The sequence below is a fragment of the Drosophila navojoa genome, chromosome 2 (genome assembly GCF_054131105.1).
Source record: "Drosophila navojoa isolate 15081-1374.11 chromosome 2, UAZ_NAV_1.0, whole genome shotgun sequence".
Taxonomy (NCBI): Eukaryota; Metazoa; Arthropoda; class Insecta; order Diptera; family Drosophilidae; genus Drosophila; species Drosophila navojoa.
Window position 1 is genome coordinate 20,582,792 of NC_142890.1, and position 21,234 is coordinate 20,604,025.

At 43.2% G+C, this 21,234-nt stretch overlaps 3 protein-coding genes across 11 annotated transcripts in view; 1 reads left to right on the forward strand and 2 right to left on the reverse strand.

Annotated features, from left to right (window-relative positions):
* Positions 1–357: 357 nt before the first annotated feature.
* Mhcl (Myosin heavy chain-like) overlaps positions 358–21,234 on the reverse strand; it is a 34,107-nt gene continuing 13,230 nt past the window's right edge. For 5 of the 9 annotated variants that reach the window (XM_018112882.3, XM_018112881.3, XM_089262609.1 and 2 more), the window contains 8 exons: positions 9,857–9,991; positions 9,572–9,799; positions 5,056–5,421; positions 4,707–4,985; positions 2,094–3,052; positions 1,649–2,032; positions 1,429–1,587; positions 358–944 (listed from right to left, as the gene is read on the reverse strand). In XM_018112882.3, the coding sequence (XP_017968371.1) occupies positions 764–944; positions 1,429–1,587; positions 1,649–2,032; positions 2,094–3,052; positions 4,707–4,985; positions 5,056–5,421; positions 9,572–9,799; positions 9,857–9,991 (2,691 nt within the window). In that variant the 3' untranslated portion in view covers positions 358–763. Of the gene's footprint in view, positions 1,588–1,648; positions 2,033–2,093; positions 3,053–3,133; positions 3,616–4,706; positions 4,986–5,055; positions 5,422–9,571; positions 9,800–9,856; positions 9,992–21,234 lie in introns of those variants that run through there. The other 4 variants (XM_030390912.2, XR_001926153.3, XM_018112886.3 and 1 more) reach the window with 4 other exon arrangements.
* On the reverse strand, positions 11,529–14,400 carry LOC108659791 (uncharacterized). Its single transcript, XM_018112891.3, has one exon. The coding sequence runs from the start codon at positions 13,350–13,352 to the stop codon at positions 11,637–11,639; it is 1,716 nt and encodes a 571-aa protein (XP_017968380.1). The 5' UTR covers positions 13,353–14,400; the 3' UTR covers positions 11,529–11,636.
* sxe2 (sex-specific enzyme 2) lies at positions 19,182–21,029 on the forward strand. The gene is made up of 3 exons (XM_018106759.2): positions 19,182–19,621; positions 19,716–19,965; positions 20,030–21,029. Exons 1-3 carry the CDS (start codon positions 19,573–19,575, stop codon positions 20,877–20,879), a joined length of 1,149 nt encoding a protein of 382 aa, XP_017962248.1. The 5' UTR covers positions 19,182–19,572; the 3' UTR covers positions 20,880–21,029.

Genomic DNA, 21,234 nt, shown 5'->3' on the forward strand with positions numbered 1-21,234 from the left:
CCTTGGTCCCTTCATAATATTCCCATTGCAAACACATATCTTGGGTTTTATAACAATATATTTATTTGTCATTTTCTGTTTTTATTTTTTTTTTTTTAGTTTTAATGTTGATTTTTGTGAATAATTTAAGCTTGCAAAAGTTTCTTTCGTATTCCAATATATATGCTTCTTTATCTTTTAAAGTTATATGAAGAATGTTGCTAATTTGTCTTGAATATCGGATGCTGTCGGCCGTATGCAAAATATTTACCATGGGCCTCTTGATAAAGTTATGTGTATGTATTAAAAATTTAGTTCAGTAGAATTTAGTGTAGTAAAACGTTTATTATTTCGCATATTATGCAAACTTGTCTATGATTTTGAAACGCGTTTAACTAATTTCATTTAAGTTGGCTATAGGAAAATGGATTATATACTATAGGTTTTTATTGTTTGTTAAATATATATCAAACGTTAGTTTCTTTTTCTTTTCGAGGAAGGATAAAAATGTTAAATCACTTTCTTTTTTGTTTGATTATAGGGACTGTCGCGCAAATTAAATTAACTAAGATTCCATTCAAATGGAAACTGCATTACATATTTTGTTTATTATATTTATATGTAGCTATATTTCAATAATAAATAGTTAAACATATTGAACTAAACAGTAATCAAATAATAATAAAAATAAAATAAAAACAAAACTAATTAATATTACAGAGAGGGAGAGAAAAAACACGTAGTATTGCAACTGCTACGCATAGAGATGATTCTAGGGTATTATTCAGCCAGCGGTTTCGCGTCCATTTTGCAGGATCTTTGCTGATGTTGCTGCTGCACTTGTAGCTGTTGCAATCTTCTCTGCGGATGCTGAAGATTTCGTGTCCGGTTTTTGGTCCGGTATGGCTTTAGCCGCCAGTGCCAGTTTGTGAATATGTGGCGACGATGGCGACGTCACTGTTATTCTATAATAAGAAAAAGCTAATGGTTTACACGCACACACACACGCATACGCACGCACACCAAGAGAGGGAGGGCGCAGTTTGTTTTGGTTTTGGATGGACGTTTTGGAAGGCGGGATGTGTTTTGCATAAAAATATTTACAAAAGCATTTCGTTTTATGATTTTTGTGTGTCGTTTTTTTTATGATTTTGTTTTGGTTTAATCGCATTGATGGCGGGAGGCGGCGTTTGATTTTGTTTTGTTGATTTCGGGTCAGTTTTGGATGTGGTTGGCATGGTTTGTAGTTTGTAGTTTGCATGTATGAAGTAATTATGTTAATTAGATAAGCCGGCAAATAGCAACAGACCTTACAAGCTAAGTAGCTAGCTAGCTAGCTAACTAACTAGTGATAGTTATACATATGCATAAGTATTATCGAGCTAATGCGACTACGGTGCTTAGTGCTTGTGCTGCCTGCTGTTTGAGTTGACTTCGTTATCAGCGTACCTAGGGCTGTTGTCGTCCTTTTCGCAGATCAACGTGCGTGTGGTGCTTGGTGGGATAATGGGGCCGTTTAATGACTGCTGTGAGCTCCGCTTTACATGCACGGGTCGCAGTCGCTCCTCCAAGTCGCTCACCGAGCCCACCGAGCTCATACTATCCTCACTGCAAATTTATTAAAGTTTTGGTTTATCTTCATTCTTGGCAAATCAGAATCTTTATTTACCTCTCGCTTAACTCTTCCTCGCCCTCCTCCTCCATGGCCTGCTGTAGGTCCGCGATGCGTTGCAGCGCCAGGCGTAAATCGTTCTTTAGTGCCAAGCCCTCGGATTCCATGACTTCCATTTTCTTTTCCAAATCCTTGCGACGCGTCAACGACTCCTGCTCACGACTGGACAGCGCGTGATATTCCTCGCGCATGTCGCGCAAGCTCTTTTGGGATTTTTTGAGCATTTCCTGTGATTGCATTTCACGCAGCTTCGACTGAGTTACTTCGTTCTGGAGCTTCTCCAACGCCTCCTTATGTCGGCTGACTTGCACCTCAAGACGCGCACGGGTCGCCTGCTCTAGTTCCAGGCGGGACTCCAGCTCCTTGGTGCGCATTTCCAATCTGAAATATAATGTTAACTTTAGCTGCTTGTTTGACGATTAGAATTGACTATCATACTGACCGTTTGGACATTACAGCTATGCTCGGATCACCCAAATTCTCCACATTGTCCAGTCGGTGCTGCAAATCAGCCACCTGCTCTTTGAGATTGTTGCGTTCTGCTTCGAGTTCAGTCAGCTTAAATTCCGATTCGGATACGTTGACTTGTTCCGCGTTGAGCTGCTTGACGGTGGCGCTGTACTTCTTCATAAGCTCGCTCAGCTCCTCCTCGTTCTCCTCGATCTGCGCCTGCAGTTCAGCACGGTCGCGATGTGCCGCATTGGCGCGCTCCTCGGCATCGTTGCGAGCCCTATGTGACTCCTCGAACATGGCCTGCACCTCGGCCAACTCAGCTTCGGCTGTCTGTCGCGCCTTCATGGCAAGTGTGCGAGCCGATTCCGCGTCTTCCAGCTGATTGCGCAGCTGTCGGATGAGCGTCTTTCCTGGAGTATCCGCCTTCTGTCGCTCCAATTGCGTCTGGGCATCCTTCAGTAATGCCTTGTACTTGCGCAAGTCGCGTCGCAGTTTTTGATTCAGTGCCTCCTCGGCATCTCGATCGACACGATCGCGATCTTCCATTGAAGACAGCCGTCGCTCTAGCTCGTGCTTTTCGCGCAGCAGCAATGTGCGCTCTTCGTGCTCCGTCTCCAACTGGCACTCAAGCGCCTTGATCTTCTTGTAGCTGTTGCCACGCACCTCCTCCAGCTCTTCATCGCGCTGCTGCGACTCACGACGCGCCTCCTTCCGCATGGTCTCTAGGGTCATCTCTAGGCGCAGCTTGGCCTGCTCCAGCAGCTGTATTTGCCCAGCCATTTCGTCTAGCTCCTCCTCCTGCTCCTTAACACGACGTTCCATTTCGTTCTTAGAGCGTCGGAGCTGGGCGAACTCCTCCTCGGTGCCGCCACCAAATGTCATCTCTTCCAACTCACGCTGCAACGACGCCAATTTCTCTTCCTTCAGCTCCAAATCTAGACGCGTATCCTGCAAACGAACCAACAATGTAAGTTTTGAGTATTTACAACGAGTCACACAACATTTGCCCCATTTTCACAATTCACATACTTGAATCAGCCGCGTTGCACATGTGGCGCTGATACTCATAGCTGTACTTGAGCACTGAGTAGTATCATAAAAGCGTTTGGATATGAAAATGGAAAAGGTTCTTTACAAAAAAAAAAATAACATAAAAATAACTAAAAACGGGGCAAAGCTCTGTCCGGCTAGCTATCACGCGGCCCCAGTCGAAACTCTTCTACTTATTATGATTATTATTATTATTGTTGTTTTTAATTTCTTTTTTTTTTTTTTTTTTTCGTGGAACTGGTCGGTTTGTAATGAATGTGCGTTTGTCTGTATGCGCGTACTCCAGTTATCGCGCGCCGATGTCGACGTTCATGCAGCCACTGCCCCGGTCAGAGTCATCGTCAGCTATCGTCGATCGTCGCTGAAGAAAGCCACAAAGCGCAGAGGCAGAAACGTGTGACGCAAACTCTGCCTCCAGTACAGCCCGATAAAAACATGAGAACCCAAAACAAACAAGGCAAAAACAAAACAAAGTCGAAGTTCTAATACCCTAAATATAAAAGTCTATCGAAAATTGTAGTAATTGTTTTCGGTTTTAAATCGTAGGGTTTATACAGTTATTTTTCTCCTCGATTGAAACTGATCCAGCATAAGTACCTTAAATAGTAACCAGGACACGTTTGCTTACAAATTATATGGTAAATTCACATTAGGCTCTTGAAAACCCAAGCAACTCAACTGAAATCGACTTAACTGAACGAAAAACCTTCCTAGAATGCACGAGAAAGAGCATGCGACAGGGTGTGTAGAGCGTGAAGCGTGCAGCATGTTGCATGCATATGGTGTGGGCAGGTAGTTGAGAATTGCCATTGTATACACGTATTTTACGGACAGACTGTCTGTCAGTCGGTCAGGCAGGCAGGCAGACAGTTAGTCAGCCGGTGGCGTGGGTAAACAAGCCGAACGAGTTTTCAAAGAGGCAGGTCTTCAGATACTATACTGCCTATACAAATGTACATATATCTGTATCTGCCGCAAAATGTTGAATGTGCCACTGGCACAACTGGCAGTGCCACTTGTTGTTGCCAGAGCTGATTATAAAACCGATTTGTATGCTTGCCTGCTTGCGTTTTCATGCTGTCTTGCTCTCGAATTCCAAATGTTTCCTACTTTTTTTTTAGTATCGCCTTCTTTAGCTGATTTCCTTTAGCTAGAATCGTGCTAAGCGCTGCGCAACATTTCCAAGTGCTTAGCAACATTTGTTTAGCCGCTTAGCAACATTTGTTGCCAACATTGATGTTTACGCAACAAGAGATGGCAACGTTTGCTTGTGATTCACGCACGAAATGTTCGTGCGGACTTAAATGAATTGTAGGTGCATATTTTATCATTTAAACACTCCATTTAATTGTGCGGCTAAAGTAAAAGGTAATTGCTGCAGATGTTTTGCTCAAAATCAGTTTTATGGACCTCTTTGAATTGTCTCCATTTAATTCAACATTCAATTTAATTGCGACTAAATAATCATTCAGACTCTATTTTATATATGTACATATGTATGTGAATGTATAAATTTGTATTATATATGCATATTCATATCCGTTTTACTCACCGCCAGTGTTTGCTCGAGCGTGAATTTCTCGGCTTGGAGCACATCTTTCTCGCGTCCGTACCGCTCCTTGGCCTGGCGCTCCTGGCGCGCTGCATCCTGCAGGGCTTGACACTCGGCATCGAACTTGCGCTGCTTCTTCTCCAGCAAATTGTTTCGTGCATTTTGCTCCTCGAGCAGCATGCGCAAATCATTCATCTCGTTGGTCATCTTTTGAGCCTTGCGTTTCCATTGGCCCACAACCTGACGTTGTTCCTCAACTTCTTCGTAGGCATCGGAAAGCTGAAATTGGCATAAAAACATTCAGTTTGTATTACATAGTCTCTGGGTTGAGAGTATAGAGAGAGCAGACCTTCTTCTCCAATTGCTTTTTGAGCCCGACCAGCTGTTCCAGATCGTGCTCGTGTTGCGTCTGTAGTCGGCGCTTCGTGAACTCCAGTTCTCTGGCCACGCGTTCGTATTTTAGCTTGTAGACTCCACCGGCGCCCTCTTCGTGCTCGGCATCTTCATCCTCGGAGATGCCATTCAAGTCGGACTTGGCGCATATCAACTCCATTTCCAGTTTCTCACTCATCTCCTGCAGGTTCTTTACTTTCGCCTGACTCTCCCCGAGCTCCTTTTCGAGCTTCAGGCGTTCGGCAGTCTCCGCTTCCAAGCGCTCGGTGGCAATATGAGCCGTAGAGCGCTCCTCCGCCAGATCAACAGTCAGTTCGGATAACTGCGAAATGAGAAGAGCGAAGAAACGACATTAATTTGGCGTAACAATAGAAACATATAAATATTGAATCATATGAAATTGTTAAACTGTGTTTTTTGACTCGACAGAAAATCGCCAGTAAATTCTTTGTTTAACTTGTTTAATATTGTTTCCATTTGGCATATTTGTAAACAGCTGAAACGGCCTGCTAAGTTGCGCAAATGACCTCAACCCAAAAATCGGTCAAAGTAAATGGTCGAAAATTTCTCAAACTGATTTCAAACAATTTTGTTATTACTTAATTAAAAGCTGAGCAATATATTATACATTAATGGTTTCGATCTTAAATGACAGCAAATTCTTTGCACTGAAGAATTTATCAGTTAAGCGAATGCCGTAACAATAATTAATATATAGTATATATTTGGGAAAATATTTTTCCTTCAAGAAATTGTAGAAATATATACATATATATTGCTGCATATTTATAATGAAATATATATGAAACCAAATTAATAAAAATAATAATAGTATATATATTTATATTTTGTACATAAGCTCTTCATTTTATATTATATAGCCCTGGTAAAAAATGCAAAGGAATATTCTTATTAAGATTTCAAATTCAAAAATAAACTACACTTTCAATTTTTTTAAAATTTAGTTGAGACTCTGTGAGTACCTTGCCCCTGGCCTTCTGAAGCAGATTTATAAGTACCAATAAAATAACATTAAATCATTATAAACAACAAATGTATCTATGGAATATTTCCTCAAGTTCTACAGCACCCAAAGAATTCGTGCTGTGTGATTCACGCATTATTTTGTTGTGCTCCAAAAATAGATGGACCTGAGCATCTATCTGAAGTGAACCGCTAACTTTAGCAACGCCTCGACGTCAACGTCAACGTCGACGTCGACGTCGACGTCGGAGGATGCCGCAGTCAATGTCAGCCGCAACGCTGTTGCATGGAATTGGAATTCTCAACCATATGTTTACTTAAGAATCATTTATATTTATGTGCTCAAGACAGACGAGACCTGGGCAGATCGGAGCCATCATACGAAATGATGTCAACTGCCCACACACACTGAAAAATCACGCATCAAATGAGCAGCAAGCTCAAGGTTAGCATCAGCAGCAGAAACTACCTCATCTAACTCATTGACATCCTCCTCACGTATGGTGCGATCGTCGTCATCATCGCCATTGATTGCATTGGACATCACTGAGGTGGCCACCGATGATTCCCTGGCCATTGAGTTGCCACGCGACGTTGGCGTGTGTGGCAGCTGTTTGGAGAGCTGGAACGCCTTAGTCAGTATATTTTGTGTGGAGCGTGTGCGTCCCACAGAGCCGCAGCGTTCCATGCTGTTGCGCTCGCGCTGTCGTTCAATCAGCGAGATTGTATCGTAATCATCGTAATATGCCGAGCTGGGCGTGCTGCAGCGGCTGCTGTAGCCGCCCCCAACTCCGCTTATGCTGCCGTTGCTGCTGTTGTTGGTTTGGCGTCGCGTGCGCCGTCCCATGGCTGCCCATTCCTCCTGCACATGGTCGGTGCGCTTGAGAAAGTTTTGTATCTTCTCGCTGAGGTAGGCGGACGAGGTGCGCGGATCCTCAAACGAGGGAGTCGGCCGGAGAGTTTGATGCACCGGTTGTCTTTGGCAGCCCAAAACAAACGACAGATTTGCATCGAAGACCACCGGCGAGCTCTCCAGCTGACGCATCTCATACGGATCCAGGCCACTGCCCTTGGTATAGGTCTGGGGGAAGACGCGACGCGGCGGCGTCTCCAGTCGCGACGTGCGCGAAACGCTGGACTGCGTGGAGCAGCGCGATGACATCGAATAGGCGGGACTGGGCGAACGCGTCAGCAGACGCAATCGATCTGCGGCAGCATCGGATGCCGAACCCCTGCCCGTGCTAGTGCCTGTACCTGTACCTGTGCCTGTGCCTGTGCCTGTTGAGAGAGGCAGTGTCAGCGAAACCTCGTAGTGGCTGTCAGTAGTCTCCTGCTGGCAATTACCCAGGCCGGACGTTGAAAGCGACTGCGAGGTGGTGGTGCTGCTGCTGTAGTTTGTGGCACGTGGCGTGTAGCTGTTGGTGTTGTGATGTGTGTTGCGTGTTGTGGTGTTGCCGTGCCCATTGCTCAGCGCTTGCACAGGACTCTGCTCGCGCTGCTTGGGCAGCAGACGTATCTGCTTGCGTGCCTGGCTGCTTGGCGGTTTCGGTGGTTTCAGTGTGCCCAGCGAGGAGCCACTGCCACTGCCGCTGCCACTGCTGTTGTTGTTATTTTTCGTTATACCATTCATGGCTGCCAATACGCGTGCCATAAACGTCTCCTTGTCCTGCTCCGGTTGAGACTCTAATTGGTGTTTAAACACATCACTGGCTGCTGGCGGCGCTGCAATGTCAGCACTGTCAGCAAGGGCTGCATCGACAGGCGCCAGCGGTGCCATTGGGGAGGGGTCAACAAGGGGGCTTAAATGCGTGTTAATCAGGCGATAGTACGAAATGGGTTAGTGGGCTTTGTGGTGGAGGATTTCGTTTTGGTTTTGTGCAAATCTGGTTGAGCCAATTCGTTAATTTCGTTTTGAGTTCGTTTTTTGATTATGGATCGCTTTAAGAGGTTCGGGGGGATATCTTTGTCAGATTTTACGTGCTGTCAAAAACTTGAGATCGCTTGCTGGCAAATATTTAAATTTATCGCAAAAGCCCCATTTATTTTGGCTTAAGCATCAAATTGCCAATATGTTGCTTCTTTTCTTTTTTCTTTCTTTTTTTTCTGTTTTCCTAATGTTTTTATTTTATTCTTGGCACCGATTTCCTATAGCACACACGCACGCAAACGTATCGGATTCGGATTCTGATTTGCATACGAATTCGGATACGGATCTCGCGGCACGGCTCGGTGTTGGGCGCCTCCGGCGTTCGCGTCGCGACGTTTGCTCAGCAACTAACCGAATCTCTCTGGGAACGGCGGCCACTTGCGATGCGTGACCAGAAAAGCTCACCGGGGCAGCCGCTATTTGCCAAATATTCAGCAGCCACAGAGAAGCTGAGAGCAGAGACAGATGCTGAGAGCGAGAGAGATTGAGAGAACCGACGAGCGTCTGTTCAAGGAATTGCAACATGGATCGTCTTTATATTGACATAATCTCAAATAGATATAAATATACATATATACAAAATGTATGTAATAAGCAGAGACAACTGTTGATTTGCTCAACGTTTATATAAACGAATGACCAACATGTGGATCGGAGTTGCAACACGAGTACAGCAGCGCTATAATGTATTATTAATGATCTTTCAGAGCATTTAAAAATACATACAACACACAGTTCTTAAGTGCAGAGATACACAAATGTATACATATTTAGAGTATATATATATAAAGATGTGAGTTTGTACAAAATACGTATACCCACCCAGCCAGTGTTCAATGGACTCACGCATTGCCCAGAAGCTATTTATATTTTACAATAAACCAAACAAGAGGCGGAAATATCGCCAGATCGCAGTCGCAACTCATTTGTATCTATCACCGAATGCACTCATTGCGAATTTGCCATTAGCCAAATGCGTCGCAGACGTTTAGAAGTTTTCAATGGCATTACGGCGTGCACAAATTGAAAGCACTTTAATTCTGCTTCAGTATCATTATCAAATTTGGTCATTCGCGTATTAGCGCTGTGCAAGACATATGTTTAGATAATCACATGTGTACTAAGTTTAATGGGTCTTCAAATGAAATGATTCAAAACTAGTCAGCCAAAAATACAGAGTATTAACTTGTATATTGTATGTACATATATATATGCAAAAACTCATTTAAGACAGCAATTAGTTTATGCATTTTCCCCATTAGTTTGTCAATGAGCCACCACTGTGCAGCAAATGAGCATACAAGCATACTATATGCAGACATCATTCATAGAAGAACTCAGCATAACATAAAGCATCATTCGGCTAAATGTTTGCACCACTTGCCTACCCAAATCTTGGCGCCCCAGATAATTGTCATCTGAGCTAACGTGGGCCGCAGCAGCAGCAGCAGCAGCCACATGTCATGTCATCCGTGGTTGCGCAATTTTAATTAAAAGCTAATGTGAAGCATTGCCCTGACTGGGGGTGAGAGAGCAAGCGAGAGGCGGCTAGTGCGCTTACCTTGGCTTCCAATTTCTGATTTTCGTTCTTCACTTCGCTGCGATCGTACTCGATCTTCTCCAGCTTGGCGCGCAGCATGATCAGCTCCTCGTTGGCGATCTTCAGCTGCTCCTCGGTGCGGTGTACATTGAGTAGAGGCGTCACACGCACCAGCAAACGCCACCAAGGCCAATCCCGCACGGCCAGAAAGGCCTTCACATTACGCTGAATACAACGCACCGCCAGCTCCTACAATAACAAGACTTAGTCAAGGCTTCTGGGGCAACCTAAGCAAATGCCACTCACCTGTACACGGCGCTGTGACATCTTCTTGCGTGCCAAATAACCGCGACACAATGCCTGCAGCTGTATGATGCGATCCGATAGCAGCACATCTCGTTTAGCTTCCAGCTCATTGAGTACGCCCGATCGGAAGAGAATCTGTAAAAAATGATTTCAAATGTTAATCACGAACTTAGTTATAAATTCTAATAGGTTTGCATAGCATAGCTCTATCCTTGTCATTTTTATTCAGTAAACATTAAAATAAGTTTAAGCTAATATTTAGTATACATAATTAAAATTAAAATTATTCACATTAAAATAATAAAATTTTAAACTTATTTATATTATATACAAATATTTGCATTTTCATTCAATTAAGTCAAGAGATTTCACAAATCCTACAAAAGGACAAAACACAATAAATTATTCGGATCATTTTGGTAGACAATCACAGTTAAATTGGTCTTACTTAAGAATTCGAGCGGCTTCTAACTGTGACATTAGCAGCTGGCAAATCTGCTGAACGTGATGTTAATGCGAAATGCAAGACCTTATTATCCGATGTGGCAATAGATCAACTCTTTGGATGTTGTGGCAGCTGCCAGTTTCTTTTTCGTCTCAACTTGGAGCTTAGAAAATAAAATCACAGAGATTGCAGCAGAGAGGGAAAAACACGACACATATAATAAATGGTCTTATATACATAAAAGCTCAAAATCTCAGTACTATCAACATGTTGTGTGCGCATTACAATGACAGCTGCGATCCCAAAGGGGCAACACAAAGCAAATGTAATCAAATCAAGGAAGTGAAGGTCAAGGTGGCTGACACGGCAGCAGAGTCAAAGAGCTGGACAAGACAAGAGCAGAGCACTGTAATTTGCACACCTGTGCAGCAGGGCACGAGAAAATAAAAGTGAAAGAAATCAAGAGTGCTCGGCTTAACACTGATCGACTGGGTAATACCCCCTACTATTTATTAATATGTGTGTAGAAAAAAAAAATAAATAAAATAAAATCGAATACTCATTGATATTATGTAAATTGAGGAGATGTCGAAAAGCTAATGCTTTGAAAGTAAATAATAATAATAATAATATATATACACAAATATGCAACTTCAAGCTTTCGGTCTTCTTTCTTCCTCTTACATACGTAATACCCCTTTTTCGGTGATTTTCAATGGGTTCAGGGAATGCAAAGCCAACACAAAATAGAAAATTGTAAATAAACAAATGGGCATCAATTCCATTAGGCAGCCGCCGAGCTCATAAACAAATGCAGCTGAGACAAAGTCGCGAACTTCCACTGCGACTACAAATTAGTAAGCCAAATGTCTTTGGCTGGGCTCGGAATCGGACGCACCTTGCCAAGGTGTGTCAACTATGTGTCTCTGAATTTGCGACGATTTTCGAGAAACTATTTCGAAATTTTTAATTATGCAGCGCACGTAGATCAAAAATGAAAGTAAACCAATGTGAAATTGCGACTAACCGGGAAAATGGGTGTGTGTATTTGTTTGTGTGTGTGTGTGTGTGCATTTTGTATTTGTTTATGCGGGTTTTACGATCGAGATGAGCTGGTGGGGATCGAGGTGAGACGAACTATAAGAAAAAAACCGAAAAACAAAGGCAACTAAGTAACCGAAACCAGGTGTTAAAGTTGAATAGAGAAGAGAAGATAAGCGGTAGAGGTTTTTGTTTTTAAACAGTATTTATTCCAGTTAATAGTTAAGAAATAGTTCTAATAGATAATTTAAATTTAGATATGGTAGGGCACCATTATTGCTGGGGACTCGCTGGCTAGTGCAGCTGCATAGTTACCTCTTTCATATAGGTGGGATAGATCTCCACCTGTGTTTGTATGCAGCGCACCGCCCGCACCTGCGCCACCTTTGTCGTCGTCGTTGTCGTCGCATTCATATTATGGCCGCTGTCCGTCTGGCATTGCGATTTCGCCTCAAACTTTTGCAAGAGCTGCGCAATTTTGTTGGGCCTGCAGCAGCTCTGGGCTGGCTCTGGCTCAACGTCTTCGTCATCGCCCTCGCATTCGCATAAACTTCCAGTCGAATTGCTCGTGGATGACAGAACCGTGTTGCTAATGTGGCCAGAGTCGTCCGAGTCGCAGTTCGAGCTCTGTTCAACGGCTTTTATGGGTTTCGGCGGCGGCGGCTGTTGCACCACTTTGACCAGCAGCTCGTGGTTTTTGTCTGAGGTCTCGCCCAGCTTGGGCGGTATTATCTTGCACGATTCTAGCTTGGGCTTGCCCACTTTCTCTTCGTTGGCGTAGTGCAGCTGCTGTTTCTTTTTATGCCGCATCAGCTGTGTGTGCTCCTTGTTAACGCCGCGACTGGGCCGCGATTTGCCAGCACTGAGGCTCTCCACCTGACGCAGCAGGTCATGACCCTTGGCCAGGCACTTTACCAGCAGCTCATCGGTGTGCGCATCGGGCGATCGGCTGGCCGCAGCTTTCAGCGTCGAGTTGGCCCGCCTCGGCGGCTTGGCTGCCAACTGGCGACGCTCCAGCGTCGAGTTGGCTCGCTTGGGCGCAACGAGAGAGACAGGCATCGGCTGGGGCTTCACTTTGGCTGCCGCCTGGCTGGCTCTGCTGCAGCTGCGACTGTTCAGCGTCAGCATGGACCTGGTGCGTTGCTGCTTCTGTCGTTGCGGCGGCGTCAGCTGCACTTTGCTGCCGGCCTGGCTGCTCTTCTCCAGGCAGCGCAGGCTCGAGTGCTTCGATATGGGTATCCGACTGCCGCTCAGCTGGCTAATGTCGCAGAGCGAATTGTAGCGCTGATTCGATCTGGAGTCGCTGCGGCGCAACAGCATCGAATTGGCCAACTCGGGCGTCTGATAGATTTGCCTCCTGCTCGAGGCCATGCTCAGCGTGCTGTGCGATTTCGAGAGCAGCTGTCGATCGCAGAACTGAGCAGGCGGTGGGGGCAGCGGCATTGGCACTGGCACCACCATCGGCACCGGCAGCGTTTGCTCGTACTGCACTCCTTGCTCCTCCTCCACCGGCGGATACTCCTGCAGTATTTGATCGAAACTCTGCAGCACTTCGTTCAGTTTGCTCTCGTCGTGCGCGACTTTCTCAAGCTCCGCAAAGATCTCGTCCTCCAGCGATTGCTGTGTGAGATTCAGGCTCAGGCTCATCTGGCCCTCGTCATCGCTGTCCACATAGCTGCAGACACTGCTGCTGCTCAGCGTCATCAATGGGCTACTGGCCGGAGCCTCCGCTGGTGTTACTGCCGGCTTCGGCGTATACTTGCCAACCACACAGCCTCCGCTGTCCACCAGACTGAGGGCGCTCATCGAACGCGTGTGCTTGCTGCCCTTGTAGTAGAGTTTGCCGCTCAGCTTGGGCGTGAGATTATCCTCGATTTTGTGCCGTATGCTTGAGAAGAATTTCTTGCCCGCCCCCAGGCCATGGTGTGCTTGCTTTTGAGGCGTGGCAGTTGAGGCAGGTGGCGTGCTGCGTGCCTGGGACAGTTTTGATTTGACCGTGTGTTTATACATGACAACAGTGATTTATTGTGAGTTATTTATGATGCTAATAATGGTTATATTGATGGTGATAATGATGATGATGATGTAAAGACGGGCAACAAGTAAAAGTGCATATAACTTTTGTTGTTGCGAAATTTCCTTTCGATCTGCGATCGCCGCTTCGGCCACTTGACCAACAGCCAACACTTTCACAGCTGCTGGGCGCTTGGCGCGTAATTCGTGTGTTGTTTTCTCTTTGAGCTCAACGGCGCAACTGAATTTCTTGCCGCGCCAGACGAAGCCAAACAGCCAGCCAGCCAGCCAGCCAGCCAGCCAGCAACAGCAGCAACAGCAGCAACAGCGGCAACAGCGGCAGCAAAACAGTCAACAGCCAAGTGCGCTGTGCATTCGAAAGTGGCTTATCAACAAACAGAGCCGTGGACATGGTCGCGGCTTACCGTAATTGGCGGCGGTCATGGTTAGCCATACACAGCGAAAGGGGGCACGTCGCCATTGCCAAGGGGCAAGCCCAGCTCTGTGCAACGTGTTGCAGCTGCAGGTTCGATGCTAATTACCAGCGCCAACAAATCACATTTCATTCAGTCTTCAAATGCTCGATTTATAGTTGGCTCGTCTCATTAGCGACATTACAGCAATCACAGACACGCTCACACATCATCATGATCATCGTCAGCTTAAGCATCATTAGCATTATGTATACACACTTACATATACATACATAAAGAAAAGTGAAAAATAACAAAAATGATTGCTTGCCGTCGCTCTTCTCATTTATGTTTCGATTTGAACTTTTCATTGTCAGCAATTGGACTTCAGAGAGCATTAAAGCCATCGTGGAGCACGTTAATGTGCAGCACTCGGTGCAGCTTATGACAATGACAAATATTGATATGCATGTATATGTGTGCATGTTCATCAGAATATGTCGTGCCTGGGTTGGGTTGGGTTGGGTTGAAAAGGTTGTTGCACTGCCCTAGGGCAAGAGCAAGCAGAACCTCCAAGTGGAAACTCAGACAACACTCTGAGCTAACAGCCAAGAATGTTTTTTGTTTGGGCTATAGAGGGAGTTCTTCGAGTGCATTATATAATAATAACATGATAATATAATAATATGATATGGAGAGCGATTTAATATGGTTTGTTTTCTATTTTGGGGAAACTTATTTTAGTTTGTTGAACTTTGTTGTTTTTTTGTTGTAGTATATGTATATGCAGTCAAAATTATGTGCGACGCGATTTCTTTTATGTCCATCACTAATAGAGCATTTAAATATTAATTTAAATCTCAAATCTTAGAAATTATCACTTGAAATTATCACTCTCTTATGAAATCTAACTAAATGTAAATGTATTTATATAATATTAATTTACCACGTTACACTCTTTCACAGCACTCTATTTCTTGGTCAACAATTGTCAAATGAAGCATGATTTTAATTTAGTTTTCAATTATATGCATCCTTTGTTTTCGCTAAAAGTCACAGCCGATTATTCATTGCCAATTGGCGGTTATCAGAGCGATAAAATATGCTATCAGAACTTATTATCTGAGACATCTTCGATTACAAGTCGATGATTTACGGAATCTGCTGGGTCTTCCTCATTGCAGTACGCTTATTACAGTAAGCTCAAGCTCAAGCTCAAGTCGACTATTAATTATTCAAATTAAAATCGCTCGTTGCAGTCAGTTATCAGATTACAAACACCTCGTAGAGCAGCAGGAAGAGTTTAGCGTCCCTTATCACGACAGTATGTTATAATTTTCAATTAGCTACCAAAGAAGAACGACTCGTAACTAATTAATTGCATTTCAGCTGGCTGCAGCTCTTACGAGCATTGCATGTGGGCAGCTTCCTGCTTATTGTTATTTCATAATTCATCGAAAACTAGTTTGCATAGAGTTGTGCCTAAAGGGTCAATTGGCTCTTTTGAGATTAATGTGTAAATTAATTAAGGCCACGCCTCCCTCTGGGCAGACGCCGCTTGCATGTCAAAACGCTAATGAAGTTTTCGTGTCTCTTTCGACTCAGCCAGTTTCAAAATTTTGTTCATTGGGCTTCCAAGCGATTGACAGAACCCGCTTCAATATATTATGCAAGTTATAAGCCGCTCAGACTGCGTCGACTGCGATTCATTTCTAATGAAAGCGAACGCTGGGAAATTTCACTTTAAATGTTTGCATGGAAAAAATGTTAATGTGCATTGGACAAATGTGGTTGTTGCTGTTGCTGTCGTTGTTGTTGTTGTTGCTGCTGCTGCCGCTATTGCTGGTGTTGTCTGCAGGTTGCAGCGGGTCGCAGCTCGACAAACGCAACGTCATTTTTTGGTGAAAGTGAGCGACGCATGCGTCGCTCTGCGGTTGGATTGGGTTGGGCTCCGTTTCGGACTTGGATTTGGATTTGGAATTGAATTTTTGTTTTTGTGGATTCGATATGGTATGACTGTATGGTACGTACACTGCGTGTGCTGCGTCTGATCAGCCACAAGCTGCTGCCAATTCCATAGATGAGCAATAACAAACGCAAAATATCGTGCCCGACATGCCGCTGCCCGCAGAGCTGCACGAAGCTATTTAGCCAATAATCAGTGCGGATATTGCTGTTGCTGTTGCTGTTGCTGTCTCCGAACCAGCTGTTCACTCTGCCACTCTCATTGCCAGTGATTAGACACACATCGGATTTGTCCAGCCACATTTCGGTTTCGTTGATGTGTCAGTAAAATAATTTGTCTGCTTAACTGCGACGTTCTCCATTTGTAAAAACCAACTGAGCAGTCGGACAGAATCAGAGCAATAGGCTGTAGTCAGCGCTCGCAGAGCTCATTACAGAGGCAACAACAAAGCACAGCGAGAGCTTGGAATTCTATATCACAATGGAACCGAGAGCTTCCACAGATGAACTTGACCGTGAAAGTTGCGAGCGTCAGCGAAGCTGAGCTGAGAGTCCGAAGAAAATATGTGGACTTGCCACAGGTGACGTCAAAAGTTTTTGTGAGCAAATGCGAGCATTAAGTAGGGATTCACAGTTGCATGAGAACAGGAAATCGAAAACCAGCCAACAAGCCCTAGTAACTAATACGAATATGAAGCAGCGCGGGGCTATACTCCAGTCCAGCTGTATAGAAACACTTTACGAAAATTACAAATCGCAGCGAAGTGACCAAGTCGAATAGTCGAACAAATTGAAAAACAGTAATTGCTGCAAATTAAAACTAAACTTGCGAAAAAAAAAAGTAAAAGTTTATAGAAAGTGAAAATGATATTTTTATACATATAAATGAGTTGCGGGAATTCGCAATAGGAATAGTAAGTTTGATAATAAATTAAATGCTAAGTAAGTGCTAATCAGTCGAGAATGAATATGTTTTAATTATGCTAATTACTTGTGAGCTTTCATCTTTCAAATCAAATTCTTTTATGTTGAATAATTTTTGCTCGTCGAATATTTGTATGAAAGAAATGCCAAAAATGAAATACCAAAAGTGAGATTAAAAGAGTAATATTTAGAGCAAACCCCCATTCTTTTTTTGCAAACAATTCTAAAGAAATTTAATTTTTTTTTTATATATAATCTTAATTTCTTAAAAGTAATATTTAAAGCAAACCCCCATTCTTTTTTTTTGCAAACAATTCTAATGAAATTTAATCTTTTTTTATATAATCTTAATTTCTTCTATGACTGCTTATATTCCAGAAATTAACTTATCGATTTCAGGCTATTAAAGTTGAAGCTATTAAGAGTACAACTCGTCTCTCAGGTCAATCGAATTTTTTTATGGACATTCCCAAAGTAGCACCAGAAGATGAGTGCAGTCTTAGTCGAAAATAAACAGAACTTGAATGAATGAAACGTGCTGTGTATAAAATTACAAATTAATTTAAATTAATACTTGTCTGCAAAATTACACATATTCTTGCTGCACAGGTAATAAATTACAGGGAGTACTTAAAGATCTGTTAACAGAATCACTACACAAGCAAAGGTGCATATTCAGAGCTGGGAAATTCTGGCGTCGAGTTGACTTCAGATATGAAATTTTTCTTTGTATTTGTATTATATCCAACGTTATGTAAATAAGCAAATATAATTCGAATGTATCCAAAATACATACAGTATGCAAAAAATAACTGCAGAGATTTTCTTTATGAATATACGTAAGTATACGTAAGTATTTTTATCACCAAAACAATAAAAACTTTTGATATTAAATACAGCTTTAATAAAAGCTACAGCCAAGACGTTCGTGACAAAATGACAATGCTGTGTAGAAAAGTATGTCACAATTGACAAGCAGATTGACAAGCAGATACCCTGTACGACTGTCGTGACACAGTGCACTTGGGCTGTTTGAGTGCTCATGTTAAGTGCACAAGGTCTTTATAATTTTAATAGATAAATTTTAAGCAACAACTTAGAGCTTTAGTTGTTTAGTGCAATGCACACTGTTTGGTCACAGCATGGGCTGTACTTAAAATAGTTGCAGTATAGATTAAATTCCTTAAGCGTTGATCACACTTTTTTTTTTAATATAAGCAAACACTTTTTGCGCTTATCAATATACTGTTCAATACTCTTTTCGCCTCATCTCGCAGAATGGGCTAACATTATTTTATTAAATAAATAAATTCAGTCAATAAAGTGTGTAACATGTCTCGAGTGAGTTGAACGCTCAGTTAAATGTTTTTGGCATAAAAAGTGTCAACAGCAATGCCGACGAGAAGAAATTCAAATGCTGAAGTCAAACGTTCACATGTTATAAGTAAAGTCATAAAACCAAATCACACATTGATACTACGACACGAAACACCTGCTAAATGGCTTAGAAAACACATATTTTTTTAGTTATGATTGAACCCGAGCCCTAAGGTACGTTTGCTCAAGATTTTATGAATAATGACAAACAATTTACAAATACCCAAGAGATATATATAAATAACTATCTACTTTTTGGCTTAGTTGAGAAAGGCAAGCCAGTGGGGAAAAGTTAGTAGTATGTTGTAACAAAAGATCAACGACACCGCTCACGAAATTTTGTTTTGTATGCATAATTACTTAGTTTGGCCAGTTAACAAAGAGTATTCGTTAGAATCACAAAGCTATTGATAGTTTGGCCGAATTCTGAATGTGCTACAGAAAGTGTAAACAAAACTCGAAAGTAGGTCAATTTGAAGTAAGTATCATTGCGTCACTTTCATCAAGTTTGGATACAAATCTTAATAAATTATGTAGAATATATTAACAAAATATAATATAAACATTCATGTTGTTGTGATTATATTAATTCGATTACGTGTTATGCGTGTTCGAATTGCCTAACACTTCTGCTTTGGAAATAACTCGATAATTGGCCACTTAATATTAGTCAACGCTCAAAAGAAAATTTCAAATTATTAACTGTAAATGGCAGAAGAAAACAAAAACCAGAAAATTAACGTATTTCAAATTCAAATATATGCGCCTATCTTTATTTTTAAATTTAATATATGTTAATATCCGTAATTATAATATGCATTAATGAATACGCTGGCGAGGCTAATGAACTAACTTTTCCCCTCGACCGCAAACAGTGAAAGCCTACTGACCCCCTGTGCACTGCGAGTGCTAAATTCGAGATTTGAATGCCAAAAAGAAGTCGCGAGTCAGAATGAGCATTCGTTTCAAATTCGTTGTGCTCGAGAACGGAAGTGGCTGGCAGGTTAATTGAGCATCAGATATGCAATGCATATTGCACAGTACTTGAGTATTTACTTGCACTTAGTTGCATCTGCAATTGTCGCTATTGTCGCTACTGTTGCTGCAGCAGCAGCAACACCAACAACAACAGCAACTTCTCAAAACTCAACAAGTTTGCAATTTATTAAATGGGCGCTTGTCATGACAGTGACCGCGCTGAAGCTGAAGCTCAAATTCTCAAGCGTCCGGCCGGCCGGCTGGCGCCCTTGTCCAGCTTTCGTGATCGGCATCCAGCGATCCTCAGCGCGCTGTGTGTGCTTAGCTTTATACTACATATTGTATTTAACTCGCCGTCCGTTTAGAATTTTGCTCAGAACCGATAACGTCTCGGAGGTGTTGCCGTCGCTCACAAATATTCGCTGTCAGACTTTTAGTGAACCGAGCCAAATATATTGATTAATTGTCGCGCGTTTACCTTAAACTTGACTCGGTATTTTAATTAAATTAAATTAAATTTTATCCAATTTAATTTTTTTTTGTATTATTCAAATTTCGCAATGCAGTTGCTGAACAGCATTGCGCTGCTGCTGCTGCTGCCAGCTGGATGTGAGTCAGTCGGCCATAGATTTTTAAATTTTAATGACAATTGTTTACGAGACATTATCCGCAATCTATGTTTTTTTTTTTTTTTTTTTTATAGATGTAGCCGCTGCCCAACGGTTGTTTGCTTACGAGCGCGGCAAGTGCGAAATTGCAATGGCCGATGTCGTGGAGGGCTTAGTTAGTACGAGCTTGAAACGTTTGACACGTCCGTCAAGGCGCGTTAGCCAGGCCAGCTTGTTACAGTACGATCTCTATACGCCGCGCAATCGACAAGAGCGTCAACTGCTCTATCCGGGGAATGTGCAGTTGCTAAGGAAATCTAACTTCAATGGCAAATGGCCAGTCAGGTAGAGTAGTGTTTGTGAATGTCGTGGAGCAATTATAAAATTTGGCCTTTGCGAATCAACGCAGATTCATCATTCACGGCTGGACGGGCAAGAGCACCACCTGCTACAATGCAGCCGTTAAGGATGCGTATTTGTCGCGTGGCGACTTTAATGTCATCGTTATGGACTGGAGCCGACAGGCTATGGATATCAGCTACTCTCGTGTGTCCAAGCAATTCCGTTCAATTGCTGCCAGTGTTGCGAAATTTCTTAGCTTTCTGCACGACTATGCGGGCGTTCCCTACGAGAACATCTATTTGGTGGGCCACAGTGCGGGCAGCCACATAGCCGGCCTAACGGGCAAGCTTCTTAGCCCTGCACGCCTGGGCGCCATCTTTGCGCTCGATCCAGCGGGTCTCTCACAGCTCGGCATGGGACCCACGGAGCGCCTGGCACCCACCGATGCCATCTATGTGGAGGCCATACACACAGATTTGGAGCTGTTCGGCAATCCTGAAGGCAATCGACTCAGCCAGGCAGCAATGTTCCCCAACTGGGGCCTGGGACAGCCGCACTGCCCGAACGCAACTGGCACTGAACTTGACATCAGCTGCGACCACTTTGCCGCCGTCTTCTACTTTGCAGAATCTGTGCGCCGGCCGAAGATGTTTGGCGCAGTGCGCTGCAGCTCCCTGCAGAGCATGCGAAAGCTCGCCTGCGGCTGCAGCAACAGCGGCAAGCACAGCAAGTTCAGTGCTGCGACATGTCCCGCTGATTCATTCATGGGTGGCGAACCGGCTCTGCCCAAAAAGGGGATGTTTTACGTCAGCACACTGCGACAACCGCCGTATGGCACCGCCGACGGCCTAGTTCACATGCAACCACCTAAAATGTCTACTATTTTCGAAACAAGGCGAACATTGTTTTTTATCTAAATGCAGGCCGAACAACAGAGGCGAATGAATGATCGATAAGTGATATAAAGGCTACAACTAAAGATAGACATCTATAATATTTATAAGAAACTCAAATTGGATATTTGATATGAAACTGGTTAATCATGTACACCTGATGTCTTTAATTCAAATAAGAGGCAAGTAGCATGTGTTGAATAATTACATTAAATTACGTATGCCATAAATAAGGTGTAATTTATTTAAATGCACTAAACTAAGGAATGACGAATATTTTGAGTAAGTACATAAAATTTAATTATGTTTTACTAAGTGCCTACACTAAAATTCTATGAAACATAAGTTTTCTTAGCCGCTGTTTTTGAGTCAGACTTTC

Coding starts and splice junctions, on each gene's coding strand:
- sxe2 (XM_018106759.2), top strand. CDS start 19,573: ATGCAGTTGCTGAACAGCATTGCGCTGCTGCTGCTGCTGCCAGCTGGA. Junction 19,622..19,715: donor GCTGCTGCTGCCAGCTGGAT/GTGAGTCAGTCG, acceptor TTTTTTTTATAG/ATGTAGCCGCTGCCCAACGG. Junction 19,966..20,029: donor AATGGCAAATGGCCAGTCAG/GTAGAGTAGTGT, acceptor GAATCAACGCAG/ATTCATCATTCACGGCTGGA.
- LOC108659791 (XM_018112891.3), bottom strand. CDS start 13,352: ATGTATAAACACACGGTCAAATCAAAACTGTCCCAGGCACGCAGCACG.